Source organism: Mus caroli, unplaced genomic scaffold (genome assembly GCF_978045245.1).
Source record: "Mus caroli unplaced genomic scaffold, Mus_caroli_1 scaffold_8, whole genome shotgun sequence".
Lineage (NCBI taxonomy): Eukaryota > Metazoa > Chordata > Mammalia > Rodentia > Muridae > Mus > Mus caroli.
The window spans coordinates 126,057,731-126,076,388 of record NW_028227263.1 but is presented as its reverse complement, the minus strand read 5'-3'; the positions used below and the strand labels follow the sequence as shown (position 1 = coordinate 126,076,388).

The following is an 18,658-nucleotide window of genomic DNA, read 5'->3' as shown; positions in this document are numbered from 1 at the left end:
GGAGATAGGCGAAAATGAACTGATGTGTTTTGTATATACAAAATGTCACCATCTCATATGATTCTAGGATGAGCACTTACCTGGGAGGAGACTGAGATAAAAGGGAGGAAGTGCAGCAGAACTGACAGGAGAGCAGAGCTTGGAAACAGCGCGAGAGCTGAAGCTTTTCACAGAGGGTACACAGAGCAGGAGGCAGGTGGTAGAGGTCATGATGGACTCTGTTGCACTTTCCTGTAAAGTCTGTACCTCCTGGCAGGGGCTCCTGCTCACAGGTAAGGAGGCTACTCTTTGGCACTGAGTGGGAGAAGGGGATATCACAGCCTTGTTGAAGTTCCTGAAGAAGACAAGAACCTGGGGATAGTTTTAGGGCTTTGGGAAGTAGACATAGACAGGAGCAGGAACTCTGTAGCAGAAAGTGACACAAGATAGTATAATGGAGAAATAGCACCATTGTTTTCTATTGAAGTCAATCACATGGACAACTGTATTCTAAGGACTGATGTCCCCAACCATGTGAGTGACTGTCCAATTAAAACCAAAGTAGGAAGATGATTTAATTGTCATGCTGTTGGCTGCCAATCCTAAGACAGCAACTCAATTACCAACACATACAAGATGTGTCATTTCCATGTATATGCTGTGTATACATTCACCTATACACAAATGCACATGAGTGCACACATATATAAGCATTCACCTTCCTCACACATACAAACAATACTAAAATCTTTTACTAAATGTTTCATTAGCTTCATATTTCAGCATTTTCAGTGTACTCCTGGATTGGAATATTCCTGACACATGCATTCTCCAACTCATCCAAAGGTATCCAAGCCTTTATCAGTTCTGGACTTTCCAAAGATATCAGGCTCATCTTGTTTCTAATAAATCTCTAGACTAGTGAAATGTAAGTTAGACCAGAAGGAACATCTAGAAGTAGAATCAGAGAATTCAGACAAAAGAGAGAAAACAGAGAAAAGAAAAGAAAAGAAAAGAAAAGAAAGTGAAGATCTCTAGAGCAAGAATTAACAGGAGATGCCATCTCAGCCCAAGTACTCTGAATATAGGCAGGAAGCTGAGGGCAGTGTGGGGAGTCCTTGAGGGACCCAAGGAAAGAGTTCTATACACAGAACAGAACAGGTTCAGGGCAACTGATGAAGCAGTGGAGGTTATATTGTTCACTCCTTCCAAGTAAAAAAAGTGCCACTCACACCTACCCACCTAGAGTAAGTGATGAGCTGTCCGCTCAGGACACAGATATCATCTTCCCATCAAATATAGAGGTCCCAATGTTCATGGAATTTCTCTCTTCCCTTCTAGTCTCCCTTTTAACCTGCTGGCTGATTCCCACTACTTCCCAGCTCACCATCAAATCAGTGCCTCCCATTGCTGTTGAAGGGGAAAATATTCTTCTGTTTGTGCATAACCTGCCGAAGAATGTTAAAGTCTTTTCCTGGTTCACAGGAGCTAGAGTGCTCAAGAGTTGTGAAATTGCAACTCATGTGATAGCTGTCAATGCTACTGTGATCGGATTTTCACATAGTGGTAGAGAGACATTGTTCAAAAATGGATCTCTGCTGATCAAGAGTGTCACCAGTAAAGACTCAGGATACTACACTCTACGAATAATTGATGCAACCTCAAGACCTGAAATAATACGTACAGAATTCTTTGTACACAGTAAGTAATTTTTTGTGTGAACTCTGTTGTTGGGTGGAGTCTAGTCCATTGTACATTCTGAAAAGTGTCAGGCCTAAACTGAGTCTCCTGCCCCTCTGTATTGTGTCTCTATGTTGTTGTTTGAGGATTTAGTGCAGGACATGCATTTTGGGAACAAAGTTTCATGGAATGGAATCCCTCACTTGGCTGCACCTGCAGAGAGGTGGACTTGTGCTGAGTAACTTAGACAAGGATGTCAGACTCTACCCAGACCCTTGGGCCTCTCACCAAAAACGTGCACCTGAGTTAAGGAAGACATGAGGAAACTATGGGATCTTCAGTGCCCTTGGATCCAGACCTCTGTCCCAGACTCAGCTCAGAGTGACAGAGGACAGAAGAGCTAATTTCAGAGCAACAAGGCTCAGGGGGCACTGCTGGAGGTAAAGGTGTTTTTCAAGGATCGAGTACTGAGCAGACATCAGAGGCTGTAGAGAAGGCAGTGAATGCTGAGCCTTGTAGACAGTCAAGGGGAAAGTCCCATACAGAAGTTCATGGGTACCAAGTGCATGAAATTTGTGTGCTGACTTCCACCGAGTAGGATAGACACATCCTCACTCACACACCAAGGCTGATTCATACCTGCTCAGGACTCAGAGATATTTCTTCCTACCAAATGCAGAAGAACCACTTTTGAGGGTTTCGATTTCTTTTTCTTTTTCCATTTAGGCCCACTTTTAGGTTACAAGAAGCATCTCACCCCTTCTCGGCTCACAATTGCGTTGGTGCCACCTAGGGTTGAAGAAAACATCAATATTATTCTGTGGGTCTTTCATATGCCAAAGAATCTTCAAGCCTTTGCTTGGCACAAAGGAGTACTTCCACTTGACCATTTGAAGATAGCAAGCCATTCATTCCTAACCAATTCAACCATGCTGGGGCATGCATATTATGACAGATTGACAGTACGCAATGATGGGTCCTTGCTTCTCTTGAATGTCACGAAGAATGACACAGGGCTTTACACCCTACGAACCATATCTGTTGATTTGAAATTAGAATGGGCCATTATTGACGTCCAAGTAAACAGTAAATGATTCCTTGTGACTCCTGAGTGATGGTGGGTTTATTCTTCTCTGTACACTTAAGACAGTGAGGCTTGTACTCTACCTTCCTCCCATCTGGAATGTATATTCTCACTTGGGTTTGAGCATTTAGTAAAAGACACACATCATTGGGCAAATTGAAATACATCAGAAGCCTTGACCCGACTGGAACCTGCAGATGGTAGTATGGTAACTCAGTCCAGAGATATCATCCTCAGGTCAGACTCTCCAGGTCTTTATCCTGAAAATGACTTTGAGAAATCTTCATGACATTCTTTGAATTTGACTACCTTCTAGAGCTAACTGGAAGCAATGTGTCATTTTGCATCCAAATTTTGGAGCACGTGGAACAATCCAGTATCCATCATGGCAATCATGATTAGGATAGGTCATTTGGGCACCTAATTTCCTGAAATTCAGCATGGACAAGACTGCTGGACAGGTAGCCATTCAACATATTGGTTGTTTTGATAGTCCAGAGACTTCACAGTGAAGTTTGGATCCACAAGGAAACATAGGTCCTCTTGGCATCTTCTTGTCCTCAGGAGTTCAGGCTAGGGATTTCTCTTCTTTAGGCAAATAATAACATGCACCCCTGATTTTAACACCTCTTCAATCTCAAGTATAGTACATTGATAACATTTGAATTTCACTTGTAGGCAGGGAAATGATGTCACCATGTGTACTACAGTAGGGAATCTGAGAGAAAGCAAAGATACTGGTTGAATGGAAATTAAAAAGCCTATGGGTGGCAGATCAGAAGCACAAAATGACTATGTATAGCCATAGCTCCAACTTATCTAACTTAGGTGGCCTTATCAAGCATCTATAGGTCAGAGGAGTGCCGTGGGTTCAGAAAATTTCACCTTAGGCATCAGTGTCTCACAGGGAGAGTCTGGTTTAGGCAGTGGAAGCAACAAATTAACAGTCACTTTTGACTTTGTAATAAAACCTTAATTGAATTCTGAACCACCTTCCAGCCTAATTTTCCTACTCCAATGCTCTGAGCTTCAGATCATAGATTTCCTAGTATGGAGGGTTCACTCCTCTTGAAGCACAGGGAGAAGGGTTTGTCTTATTCCTTCATCAAGTTCCTGCAAGTCACAGGGTCTAGGATGCAGCACACTCAATACATTTATGATGAAAGAAGAAAGGAATTAGTAATGAATGGACAAATGGGTGGTGGTAGATTGGGTTATGAATGGATGGTGGGGTTAGATGGATGTGTTTATGAATTGATGTCTTAGAACCCTTTCAGAGATTAAACATTGCATGTAGAGTCCTAGTATATCTGACAGTGCCCACTCCCTACTCATCCTGGAGGCTATGACCTTTGTCCCATTCCTCTGATATATTCCTCATCCACCTGGAAAGACACATGCATGAACATCCTAGAGAGAAAGTCAAGTACATGAACATCCTAGGAATGCTGCTGTATGTAGCAGTTCTGAGAGTGACACTCCTCATGTAGTCATTTAGATCTTGCTCCTTGGAGTCTTGGAAGACATTTTAACTCTTATTTTTGTGGTCATTCACATTTCTGCTATTACTCCTTTGTGTCACTTATCCCCTGCCCCTTCATTCAGGAAGGTATGTTTTTTTTATATTTATTTATTTATTTATTTGATATTTTCTTTATATACATTTCAAATGCTATCCCAAAAGTTCCCTATACCCTCCTTCCACCCTACTCTCCTACCCACCCACTCCTGCTTCTTGGCCCTGGCATTCCCCTGTACTGGGGCATACAAAGTTTGCAATATCAAGGCGGCCTCTCTTTCTAGTGATGGCCGACTAGGCCATCTTCTGCAACATATGAAGCCAGAGATATGAGCTCTGGGAGTACTGGTTAGTTCATATTGTTGTTCCACATATAGGGTTTCAGACCCCTTCAGCTCCTTGGGTACTCTTACTGCCCAGTTCACCGATCCATTTACATTCCCACCTCAATGGTTGACTTTCCTGATTCCTGGTGTAGAAATTAGATGAAACACCCATTCCTCTTATGTGCCATAATATGCCCACACCCTAAACATCACAAGTGTGCATGTGCACACGCATATGCACACACACACACACACAAACACACACACACACACACACACACACACACACACACACACACACACACACACACACACACATTCACACATACTGCCAAGGAGTCCTCCTTGTGTTTCTGTCCATGTATCTTGACTTTTGTGGTGTTGGTGTACGTAATTAGCCAGGAGACAGAAAGAAACACATCTTGCAACTCTGTATTGACTCCCCAGAGGCTAAAGGTAGAAGGACATGGCTCTCAGCCCCAAAGTCTTGCTTGTTTCCTCTGTATCACTTTTGTTGTCATCTTCCTCTTAGTTTGGCTCATGGTCCTCCTGTGGCTTTTGGACCTTCCCAAGAAAGAGGTGACACAATATCTGCCATTTAATGGCTTTATCATATGTACATACATCTCATATTGTCATACTTACTCAAGGAGACTCCTGTGATCTTGTGACATGATCTAAAACTCCAGACACTATTAGTTCCATTAGACTATATAATATGGAAACATTTGATGCCACTTTGTTCATGATTACTGGGTCTTAGTAAGAGGAAGAAAGAACTGTGCCTCACTGTTCACAGAGGCCCAGACATAATTCTTCTAAATAGGTTCTAACCATTATATTTGACACTGCTGCAAAGTTTGGCTTGTTTCTTAATTAACATAGTAGAGAAACCTTATACTCACATGCATCCTCTGGCTAGTGCTGTCCCCAATAGAACTCACACACAGGTCTCCCTCTGTTCATGGATTCATCATCTTCATGCCAATTTGTAACTTCTACATTTAATCAAAATGAGACCCCCACAGTACTCAGAGATTGATCTAAGGCCTTGCTGTGCTCTCAAAAATAATAATTATTGCAGGGATTGGTCTTATATCCTGGCTGTACCTAATAATTTTTGCATATTATAACCTGCTTGGCAGAAAGAAAGATGTTTTAATAGCCATGTGTATCTCTGAGCCCATTAGATGATTGAAATAATGAACTCCCATATAAAAAGGGGATCTCCACAGGGATTTCATGATGAGAGAAGGAAGAGGTCCTAGCCAAAGGGGGAACTATCTCTTTAGAAAGAGATTTAACCTTATTGAACCACACTATAGGATGGAATTGAACCCAGACAATGATGGAGTAGGGTAAGTGGGTTTATATTCTGGTTGCATCTGCTTAGATGTAGTTATCATTGGTTTTTTATTTAAATGCTAATCTCAGTTCAGAACATTGAAGTCAGGTTTCAGACAATCAAAGGCCAACAAGTAAACCATGGCCCCCGAAGAAACGAAGACGGAAGGCAAACATGCATTATTTCTACCCTTACCCTCTTTTCTGAATAAATAGCTTTCTGCTTACAAGTGTTCTTTCAGTTCTTTAATTGCCTTATTAAGTATTGGTGGCTGATCCCAGCTTGAGACTCATGATTAGAGACTAACCAAGTTCAGTGACAACATGGAGAAATTTTCCTGCAACAAATTCCTATTGGTAGAAATAGCCATTTCTCCAAGGCTCCATAATGTGCCAGTGTCCCGCAGTGTGAAGGAGTCTCCACTCTATCACTGTCTAAGGCTTCTGACTTTTGCAGGGCTGATATGAAGTTAAGCCAAAGATGTTGCAAGCTGGGGTTCCTGCTAATTTATGCCTGCTCTTGAAGGAATGATCTGACTTCTCTATCTGGCTTTCAAGCACTGGTAACACAATTCTATCCATTTTATCCATAGGGCTTTCATAGGGTCTTAGACATACACAAATGTTCATTTTCAGTAGCATATAGATTTTCATCAGTGTTTCTCTGTCTTTATTGAATTCTCAAATCTTATCCTGTATTTATTCCTTAGTTTGTGTAAATTCTCTGGTTTCTTTTTTTTTTTAAAGATTTATTTATTTTTATTATATGTAACTACACTGTAGCTGTCTTCAGACACACCAGAAGAGGGTGTCAGATCTCATTACAGATGGTTGTGATCCACCATGTGGTTGCTGGGATTTGAACTTTGGACCTTCGGAAGAGCAATAGGGTGCTCTTACCCACTGAGCCATCTCACCAGCCCCATTCTGTGGTTTCTTGCAATTAATTTTTCAGTTAATTTGTATCCCTTTTGATTTTTTTTGGATATTCCTACAGTCATTCCTTATTTGTTTTGAGGTGGTGTCTCTCTCTACATATATATCTTGGGCTGTCTTGGAATTCACTAGGCTGGCCTTGAAATTAAAGATATGTGTTGGCCTCTGCCTCCCCAGTGCTGCAGGGAAGGGTAAAGACTGACGGAGCATGCACCACTCTGTCCAGCTCCCTTTGGTATCTTTGTGTTGGATTGTGTCTATTTCTGTGTTGTTGGAAGCCATGACTTTGGGATAGGTGATTCTGGGAGTAGTCATTACATTGGTTTCATGTTCCTTGCTGGTTAAATTCTTTTCTGACTTTTTCCTTATTGTTGAGATCTTTATACCTGTGCATGATGATATGTGATCTTACATATCTCAATTTCCCTCATGAAAATCTTCCCACAGCTCCCTATTATGTCTTTACCTTGTACAACAAACACTTCCATCAAAAGAATGAAGATAAAATATTTCTTTTTTATGAAAAATACTTATTATTATTATGATTTTGGCAGAAGAGATTGTTGTTGTCAAATTGACAACAAATTTAATCCCTAGCACTTCTCAGACACTATAATCTCTTTGCTAATAGTATTGTTTTGAGTACCAGCATACTTTTATAAGTTACCAAGACCCTTTTATAACACTTCATGATCCTTTGGGATATTAGCTCATAGTTCATGGATGAACTGGCTTTCCCATCACAGATCATGCTTTGAGCATTGTTCTCAAATAATATAGAGATTTTTGTTTGGTGACTTGTATCCTAGATCCTGGGGGAATTTATCACCTTTAGGATGTTTGTTTCTCAGTGATAGAAGCTGGACAAGGCTAGGAGAGTCCTCTTGCAGCACTAACTGGATTTCCATTTTGAACTTTCTGCCTCAGCCTCACAGCCATGCAGATCCATCTTACCTCTCATATTCTTTCTTTTATCCTTTAAACTTTGGGGAGGGGAAGTTAAGGCAAGGTTTCTCCTTGTATCCCTGGCTGTCTTGGAACTTGCTCTGAGACCTGCCTGGTCATGAACTCAGAGATCTCCATGACTCTGCCGCCTAAATGCTCATATTAAAAGCATTCATGACCTTGGGATGTTCAGAAGCCCTCCGTGTACTAGTCCTGCCAGGGGAGATGTCTCCAGGGAGTTCCCTGTCTCTGAGACTCAGGGAAGATCTCCATTTTCTCTTTAGTGACTGTCAAAGGTGGAACCAGGCAGGAGCACACAGAATGCAGAAGAGGCAGAGCAGCTAGGACTGGGTACTTCCTGCCTCCATCTGCATCCAGGAGGTAGGGCTGTTTCTCATACCTCTGATCTTGCCAGGAGAGAGCTGGTCTTCCATGAGTGTTGACACAGGCTTACACATTCAAAGGAGGAACAAACTCCAGCCAGAGACAGCGAAATATCTAACACCAGAGATTACCAGATGGTGAAAGGCAAAAGCAAGAATCTTACCAACTGAACCAAGATTACTTGGCATCATCAGAACCCAGTACTCCCACCACAGTAAGTCATACTCCAACACACTGGAAAAACAAGGTTTAGGTTTAAAAAAATCATATCTGATGATGCTGATAGAGGATATTAAGAAGGACATAAATAACTCCCTTAAAGAAATAGGAGAACACAAGTAAACAGGTAGAAACCTGTAACGAGGAAAGACAAAAATCCCTTAAAGAATTACAAGAGAACACAGGTAAAAATGTAGAAGCACTTGAAGAGGAAACACAGAAATCCCTTAAAGAATTACAGGAAAACACAACCAAACAGGTGAAGGAAATGAACAAAACCATTCAGGATCTAAAAATGCAAGTAGAAACAATAAAGAAAACCCAAAAGGAGACAACTCTGGAGGTAAAAAAACTTAGGTAAGAAGTCAGGAACCATAGATGCAAGCATCATCAATAGAATAAAATAGATAGAAGAGAGAATCTCAGGTGCAGAAGTTACCAGAGAAAACATGGACACAACAATAAGAGAAAATGCACAATGCAAGTAGATCCTAACCCAGAAAATCCAGGAAATGCAGGACATAATGAGAAGACCCAACTTAAGGATAATAGGTATAATAAAGAGAAAAGGTTCCCAACTTAAAGGTCCAGTAAATATCTTCAACAAAATTATAGAAGTAAACTTCCCTAACCTAAAGAAAGAGATGCCCATGAACATACAAGAAACCTACAGAAATCCAAATAGTTTGGATGAGAAAATAAATTCCTCCCATCACATAATAATCAAAACACCAAATGCACAAAACAAAGAAAGAACATTCAAAGCAGTAAGGAAAAATGCCATGGAACATATAAAGTCACACATATTAGAATTACACCAAACTTCTTGCTAGAGACCAAAAGAGCCAGATCATCCTGGGCCAATGTCATACAGACCCTAAGAGAATATATGCCAGCCCAGGCTACTATACACAGCAAAATTCTCAATTACCATGAATGGAGAAATCAAGACATTCCAGGACAAAACCAAATTTACACAAAATGTTTCCACAAATACAATCCGTCAAAGGATAATAAAGGGAAAACTGAAACAAAAGGAGGGAATGATACCCTAGAAAAAGGAAGAAAGTAATCTTTCAACAAACCCAAAAGAACACAGAGACATGAACAGAATTCCAACTCTAACAACAACAAAAATAACAGGAAACAGCAATTGCATTTCCTAATATCTCTTAATAACAGTGGACTCTACTCTCCCTCAAAGAAGTCATCGACTATCAGACTGGTTATGTAAACAGGACCCAACATTTTGCTACATACAGAAAACCCATCTCAGTGACAAAGACAGACTACCTCAGAGTAAAAGTCTGGAAAACAATTTTCCAAGCAAATTGTCCCAAGAAACAAGCTGGAGTAGCCATTACAATATTGAAAAAAAATGACTTTCAACCTAAAGTTATCAAAAATGATAAAGAGGGACACTTCATACTCATCAAAGGTAAAATCTATGAAGATGAACTCTCAATTCTGAACATCTATGCTTCACATGCAAGGGGACCCACATTCTTTAAAGAAACTTTACTAAAGCTCAAAGCACACATTGTACCACACACAATAATAGTGGGAGACTTCAACACTCCACTCTAAACAATGGACAGATCATGGAAACAGAAACTAAACAAAGACACAGTGAACCCACAGAAGTTATGAACTAAGCGGACTTAAGAGATATGTATAGAACATTTTATCCTAAAACAAAAGGATATAACCTTTCCTCAACACCTCAAGGTACCTTCTCCAAAAGTGACCATATAACCAGTCACAAAACATCCCTCAATAGATACAAGAAGATTGAAAAAATCCTCTGCATCCTATGAGATCACCAGGGATTAAAGCTGGTCTTCAATAACAACATAAACAGTAGAAAGCCCACATACACGTTGAAGCTGAACAACACTGATAACCTGGTCAAGGAAGAAATAAAGACAGAAATTAAAGACTTTTTTAGAGTTCAATGAAAATAAAGCCACAAAATATTGAACATTATGGGACACAATGAAAGCAGTGCTAAGAGGAAAACTCAAAGCTCTGAGTGTCTCCAAAAAGAAACTGGAGAGAGCATACACTAGCAGCTTGGCAGCACATCTGAAAATTCTAGAACAACAAGAAGCAAATTAACCCAAGGGGAGTAGAAGGCAGGAAATGATCAAACACAGGGCTGAAATCAAGCAAGTGGAAACAAAAAGAACTATTCAAAGAATCAACCAAACCAGGAGCTGGTTCTTTGTGAAAATCAACAAAATAGATAAACCCTTAGCCAGACTAAGGGAACCAAGACAGCACCCTAATTAACAAAACTCAAAATGAAATGGGAGATATAACAACAGAAATTGAGGAAATCCAAAAAAAGAACGATCAGATCCTACTACAAAAGCCTATACAAAACAAAGCTGTAAAACAAGGATTAAATGGATAATTTTCTGGATAGATACTGAGGTACCACGTTTAAATCAGGATCAGATAAACAATCTAAACAGCCCTTTATCTGCTATAGAAATAGAAACAGTCATCAATAGTGCACAACCAAAAAAAAAAAAAAAAAAAAAGCCCAGGACCAGACAGATTTAGTACAGAGTTCTGTCGGACATTCAAAGAAAATGTAATAGCAATACTCCTCAAACTATTCCACAAAATAGAAACAGAAGGAATACTACCCAACTCGTTGTATGAAGCCACAATTACCCTGATATATAAACCACACAAAGACCCAACAAAGAAAAAGAACTTCAGACCAATTTCCCTTATGAATATTGATGCAAAAATACTCAATGAAATTCTCGAAAACTGAATCCAAGAATACATCAAAACAATCATCCTTCATGGTCATGGAGTCTTCATCCCAGGGATGCAGGGATGGTTCAGTATACAGAAATCCATCAACATATTCCACTATATAAACAAAATCAGAGAAAAAATATGTGATCATCTCATCAGATACTGAAAAGCCTTAGACAAAATACAACACCAGTTCAAAAAAAAAGTCTTGGAAACATCAGAAATTCAAGGTCCATACCTATACATATTAAAAGCAATATACAGCAAACCAGAGAAACTTGAAGCAATCCCATTAAAATCAGGGACTAGACAAGGCTGCCCACTTTCTCCATAACTATTCAATATAGTATTTAAGTCCTAGCCAGAGCAATTAGACAATAAAAAGGTTAAAGGGATACAAATTGGAAAGCAAGAAGTCAAAATATGGCTATTTGCAGATTATATGATCATATACTTCTGGGACCTCAAAAATTCCACCAGAGAACTCATAGAGCTGACAAAACTTCAGTAAAGTAGCTGGATATAATAGCCTTCCTCTACACAAAGGAGAAAGAGGTTGAGAAAATAAATTAGGGAAACAGCACCTTTCACAATAATCACAAATAATATAAAACACTTTGTTGCGACTCTAAGCAATTGAATCATCTGTATTATAAGAACTTCAGAGCAGACATCTTGGTTCCAATACCCCACCGAGTGTATTCTGCACAGGCCCCAGACATCTGACCACTTTCCCTGCCAGGGGAGGGAGATCCACCCCGCCCGGGAGCACTTTGTCTGAGCATCGGCAGCAGACATCTTGGTTCCGGGACCCAGCCGAGAGTATTCTGCAGAGGTGAGAGTATGGAATACAGAAGCTAAAAGCTTCTGGGACAGGCAGGAGCCACAGAGCTTCTAAGGCAGCCCCCTTTTTGGGCCCCAGACAGCTGGCCACTTTCCAGCCTAGAGGAAAGGGGGCTGCCCGGCGTGGGAGCTCTTTGCCTGAGCATGGCAGCAGACATCTTGGTTCCGGGACCCGCCAAGTGTATTCTGCACAGCTCCAGAGATCACCAGATGGCAAAAGGCAAACGTAAGAATCCTACTAACAGAAATCAAGACCACTCACCATCATCAGAAGGCAGCACTCCCACCCCACCTAGTTCTGGGCACCTCAACAAAACCAAAAAGCTAGACGCTGATTTAAAAGCATATCTCATGATGATGGTAGAGGACATCAAGAAGGACTTTCATAACTCACTTAAAGAAATACAGGAGAACACTGCTAAAGAGTTAAAGTCCTTAAAGAAAAACAGAAAAACAGACCAAACAGGTAGAAGTCCTTAAAGAAAAACAGGAAAACACATGCAAACAAGTGATGGATATGAACAAAACCATACTAGACCTAAAAAGGGAAGTAGACACAATAAAGAAAACCCAAAGTGAGGCAACACTGGAGATAGAAACCCTAGGAAAGAAATCTGGAACCATAGATGCAAGCATCAGCAACAGAATACAAGAGATGGAAGAGAGAATCTCAGGTGCAGAAGATTCCATAGAGAACATCTGCACAACAATCAAAGAAAATACAAAACGAAAAAGGACCCTAACTCAAAACATCCAGGAAATACAGGACACAATGAGAAGACCAAACCTACAGATAATAGGAGTTGATGAGAATGTAAGATTTTCAACTTAAAGGACCATCAAATATCTTCAACAAAATAATAGAAGAAAACTTCCCAATCCTAAAGAAAGAGATGCCCATGATCATACAAGAAGCCTACAGAACTCCAAATAGACTGGACCAGAAAAGAAATTCCTCCCGACACATAATAATCAGAACAACAAATGCACTAAATAAAGAGAGAATATTAAAAGCAGTAAGGGAGAAAGGTCAAGTAACATATAAAGGCAGGCCTATCAGAATTACACCAGACTTTTCACCAGAGACTATGAACGCCAGAAGAGCATGGACAGATGTTATACAGACACTAAGAGAACACAAATGCCAGCTCAGGCTATTATACCCAGCCAAACTCTCAATTACCATAGATGGAAAAACCAAAGTATTCCATGACAAAACCAAATTCACACAATATCTTTCCACAAATCCAGCCCTTCAAAGGATAAAAACAGAAAAAAACCAATACAAGGATGGAAACCACACCCTAGAAAAAGCAAGAAGGTAATCCCTCAACAAACCAAAGAGAAGACATCCACAAGAACAGAATGCCAACTTTAACAACAAAAATAAAAGGAAGCAACAATAACTTTCCCTTAATATCTCTTAATATCAATGGACTCAATTCCCCAATAAAAAGACATATACTAAGAGACTGGCTACACAAACAGGACTCAACATTCTGCTGCTTATAGGAAACCCATCTCAGGGAAAAAGACAGACACTACCTCAGAGTGAAAGGCTGGAAAACAATTTTCCAAGCAAATGGTCTGAAGAAACAAGCTGGAGTAGCCGTTCTAATATCAAAGAAAACCGATTTCCAACCCAAAGTTATCAAAAAGACAAGGAGGGACACTACATACTCATCAATGCTAAAATCCTCCAAGAGGAACTCTCAATTCTGAATATCTATGCTCCAAATGCAAGGGCAGCCACATTCATTAAAGACACTTTAGTAAAGCTCAAAGTACACATTGCACCTCACACAATAATAGTGGGAGACTTCAACACACCACTTTCATCAATGGAACAATTGTGGAAACAGAAACTAAACAGGGACACAGTGAAACTAACAGAAATTATGAAACAAATGGACTTAACAGATATCTACAGAACATTTTATCCTAAAACAAAAAAGGGAGACATAACAACAGATCCTGAAGAAATCCAAAACACCATCGTAGATCCTTCTACAAAAGGCTATACTCAACAAAACTAGATAACCTGCATGAAATGGACAAATTTCTAGACAGTTTCCAGATTCCAAAGTTAAATCAGGATCAAGTTAATGATCTAAACATTCCCATATCCCCTAAAGAAATAGAAGCAGTCATTAATAGTCTCCCAGCAAAAAAAAAAAAAAAAAAAAAAAAAGCCCAGGACCAGATGGGTTTAGTGCAGAGTTCTACCAGACCTTCAAAGAAGATCTAATTCCAGTTCTGCACAAAATATTCCACAAAATAGAAGTAGACAGAACTCTACCTAACTCATTCTATGAAGCCACAATTACTCTGATACCTAAACCACAAAAATATCCAACAAAGATAGAGAACTTCAGACCAATTTCCCTTATGAATATCGATGCAAAAATCCTCAATAAAATTCTCACTAACCTAATCCAAGAACACATCAAAACAATCATCAATCCTGACAAAGTATGTTTCATCCCAGGGATGCAGGGATGGTTCAATATATGGAAATCCATCAACGTAATCCATTATATAAATAAACTCAAAGACAAAAACAACATGATCATCTCGTTAGATGCAGAAAAAGCATTTGACAAGATCCAACACCCATTCATGATAAAAGTCTTGGAAAGATCAGGAATTCAAGGCCCATACCTAAACATGATAAAAGCAGTCTACAGCAAACCAGTAGCCAAAATCAAAGTAAATAGTGAGAAACTGGAAGCAATCCTACTAAAATCAGGGATTAGACAAGCTGTCCACTCTCTCCATACCTATTCAACATTGTACTTGAAGCCCTAGCTAAAGCAATTTGACAACAAAAGGAGATCAAGGGGTACCAATGGAAAAGATGAAGTCAATATATCACTTTTTGCAGATGATATGATAGTATATATAAGTGACCCTAAAAATTCCACCAGAGAACACCTAAACCTGATAAACAGCTTTGGTGAAGTAGCTGGATATAAATTAACTCAAACAAATCAATGGACTTTCTCTACACAAAGAATAAACAGGCTGAGAAAAAAATTAGGGAAACAACACCCTTCTCAATAGTTACAAATAATATAAAATATCTTGGCGTGACTCTAACTAAGGAAGTGAAAGATCTGTATAATAAAGCTTCAAGTCTCTGGAGAAAGAAATTATAGAAGATCTCAGAAGATGGAAAGATCTCCCATGCTCATGGATTGGCAGGATCAACATTGTAAAAATGGCTATCTTGCCAAAAGCAATCTACAGATTCAATGCAATCCCAATCAAAATTCCAACTCAATTCTTCAATGAATTAGAAAGAGCAATCTGCAAATTCATCTGGAATAACAAAAAACCTAGGATAGCAAAAACTCTTCTCAAGGATAAAAGAACCTCTAGTGGAATCATCATGCCTGACCTAAAGCTTTACTACAGAGCAATTGTGGTAAAAAAAACTGCATGGTACTGGTATAGTGACAGACAAGTAGACCAATGGAATAGAATTGAAGACCCAGAAATGAACCCACACACCTATGGTCACTTGATCTTTGACAAGGGAGCTAAAACCATCCAGTGTAAAAAAGACAGCATCTTCAAAAATGGTGCTGGTACAAATGGCAGTTATCATGTAGAAGAATGCGAATTGATCCATTCCTATATCTTTGTACTAAGGTCAAATCTAAGTGGATCAAGGAACTTCACATAAAACCAGAGACACTGAAACTTATAGAGGAGAAAGTGGGGAAAAGCCTTGAAGATATGGGCACAGGGGAAAAATTCCTGAATAGAACAGCAATGGCTTGGGCTGTAAGATCAAGAATTGACAAATGGGACCTCATGTAACTGCAAAGCTTCTGCAAGGCAAAAGACACCGTCAATAAGACAAAAAGACCACCAACAGATTGGGAAAGTACCTTTACCTATCCTAAATCAGATAGGGGACTAATACCCAATATATATATAAAGAACTCAAGAAGGTGGACTCAAGAAAATCAAATAACTCCACTAAAAAATGGGGCTCAGAACTGAAGTAAGAATTCTCACCTGAGGAATACAGAATGGCAGAGAAGCACCTGAAAAAATGTTCAACATCTTAATCATCAGGGAAATGCAAATGCTCCAAATACAAGGGTAGCCACATTCATTAAAGAAACTTTAGTAAAGCTTAAAGCACACATTGCACCTCACACAATAATAGTGTGATACTTCAACACACCACTTTCACCAATGTACAGATCATGGAAACAGAAACTAATGAGGGACACAGAGAAACTAACAGAAGTTATGAAAGAAATGGATCTAACAGATATCTACAGAACATTTTATCAGAAAACAAAAGGATATACCTTCTTCTCAGCACCCAATGATACCTTCTCCAAAATTGACCACATAATTGGACACAAAACAAGTCTCAACAGATAAAAAATATTGAAATCGTTCCATGCATCCTATCAGACCACCATGGAATAAGGCTGATCTTCAATAACAAAATAAATAATAGAAAGCCAACATTCATGTGGAAACTGAACAACACTCTCCTCAATGATACCTTGGTCAAGGAAGGAATAAAGAAAGAAATTAAGGACTTTTTGGTCTTTAATGAAAATGAAGGCACAACATACCCAAACTTATGGGACACAATGAAAGCATTTCTTTTTTTTTTTTTTTTTTTTTTTTGGTTTTTCGAGACAGGGTTTCTCTGTGTAGCCTTGGCTGTCCTGGAACTCACTCTGTAGACCAGGCTGGCCTCGAACTCAGAAATCCGCCTGCCTCTGCCTCCCGAGTGCTGGGATTAAAGGCGTGCGCCACCTCGCCCAGCTCAATGAAAGCATTTCTAAGAGGAAAACTCATAGCTCTGAGTGCCTCCAAAAAGAAACTAGAAGAGCACACATTAGCAGCTTGACAACACACCTGAAAGCTCTAGAATAAAAGGAAGCAAATTCACCCAAGAGGAGTAGACAGCAAGAAATAATCAAACTCAGGGACGAAATCAACCAAGTGGAAACAAGAAGAACTATTTAAAGAATCAACCAAACGAGGAGCTGGTTCTTTGAGAAAATCAACAAGATAGACAAACCCTTAGCCAGACTCACTAGAGGGCACAGGGAAAGCATTCTAATTAACAACATCAGAAATGAAAAGGGAGACATAACAGATCCTGAAGAAATCCAAAACATCATCAGATCCTTCTACAAAAGGCCATACTCAACAAAACTGGAGAACATGGATGAAATGGACAAGTTTCTAGACAGATACCAGGTACCAAAGTTAAATCAAGATCTGGTAAATGATCTAAACAGCCCTATATCCCCCAAAGAAATAGAAGCAGTCATTAATAGTTTCCCAACCAAAAAAAGCCCAGGACCAGATGGGTTTAGTGCAGAGTTCTATCAGACCTTCAAAGAAGATCTAATCCCAGTTCTTCACAAACTATTCCACAAAATAGAAGTAGAAGGTACTCTACCCAACTCATTCTATGAAGCCGCAATTACTCTGATACCTAAACCACAAAAGACCCAACAAAGATAGAGAACTTCAGACTAATTTCCCTTATGAATATCGATGCAAAAATCCTCCATAAAGTTCTCGCTAACAGAATCCAAGAACACATCAAAACAATCATCCATCCTGACCAAGTGGTTTCATCCTAGCACCCATGGAAGTAGTTACAGAGACAACATTTGGAGCTGTGACGAAAGGATGGACCATCTATAGACTGCCATATCCAGTGCTCCACCCCATAATCAGCTTCCAAACGCTGACACCATTGCATACACTAGCAAGATTTTGCTAAAATGACCCAGATATACCTGTCTCTTGTAAGACTATGCCGGGGCCTAGGAAACACAGAAGTGGATGCTCACAGTCAGCTAGTGGATGGATCACAGGGCCCCCAATGGAGGAGCTAGAGAAAGTATCCAAGGAGCTAAATGGATCTGCAACCCTATAGATGGAACAACATTATGAACTAACCAGTACCCCGGAGCTCTTGACTCTAGCTGCTTATGTATCAAAAGATGGCCTAGTTAGCCATCAGTGGAAAGAGAGGCCCATTGGACACACAAACTTTATATGCCCCAGTACAGGGGAACACCAGGGCCAAAAAAAAATGGGAATGGGTGGGTAGGGAATTGGGGGGGAGGGTATGGGGGACTTTTGGGATAGCAGTTGAAATGTAATTGAGGAAAATATGTAAAAAAATATTAAAAATTTAAAAAAAGAAAGAAATTAGTTATATTCCAACTTAAAAAAAAAAAAAACTTCAAGTCTCTGGAGAATGAAATCTGTGAAGATCTCAGAAGTTGGAAATCTCTCCCATGATCATAAATTGTCATGATTATTATAGTAAAAATGGTCATCTTTCAGAAAGCAATCTACAGATTCAATGCAATTCGCATCAAATACCAAATCAATTCTTAACAGCGTTAAAAAGAGCAATTTCCAAATTCATTTGGAATAACAAAATCTATGACAACAAAAACTATTCTTAACAATAAAAGATCTTCTGGTGGAATCAACACCCCTGACCTCAAGCTGAACTACAGAGCAATTGTGATAAAAACTGGAGAGCACTGATATAGTCACAGGCAACTAGATAAATAGAATAGAATTGAAGACTCAGAAATGCACCCACACATGTAT

At 39.5% G+C, this 18,658-nt stretch overlaps 1 protein-coding gene across 1 annotated transcript; it reads left to right on the top strand.

Moving 5' to 3' along the window:
- Window positions 1–208: 208 nt before the first annotated feature.
- On the top strand, window positions 209–2,753 carry LOC110287828 (cell adhesion molecule CEACAM3-like). The gene is made up of 3 exons (XM_021154347.2): window positions 209–272; window positions 1,321–1,680; window positions 2,386–2,753. Exons 1-3 carry the CDS (start codon window positions 209–211, stop codon window positions 2,751–2,753), a joined length of 792 nt encoding a protein of 263 aa, XP_021010006.1.
- Window positions 2,754–18,658: the final 15,905 nt, after the last annotated feature.

Coding starts and splice junctions, on each gene's coding strand:
- LOC110287828 (XM_021154347.2), top strand. CDS start 209: ATGATGGACTCTGTTGCACTTTCCTGTAAAGTCTGTACCTCCTGGCAG. Junction 273..1,320: donor GCAGGGGCTCCTGCTCACAG/GTAAGGAGGCTA, acceptor CTTCCCTTCTAG/TCTCCCTTTTAACCTGCTGG. Junction 1,681..2,385: donor TACAGAATTCTTTGTACACA/GTAAGTAATTTT, acceptor TTTTCCATTTAG/GCCCACTTTTAGGTTACAAG.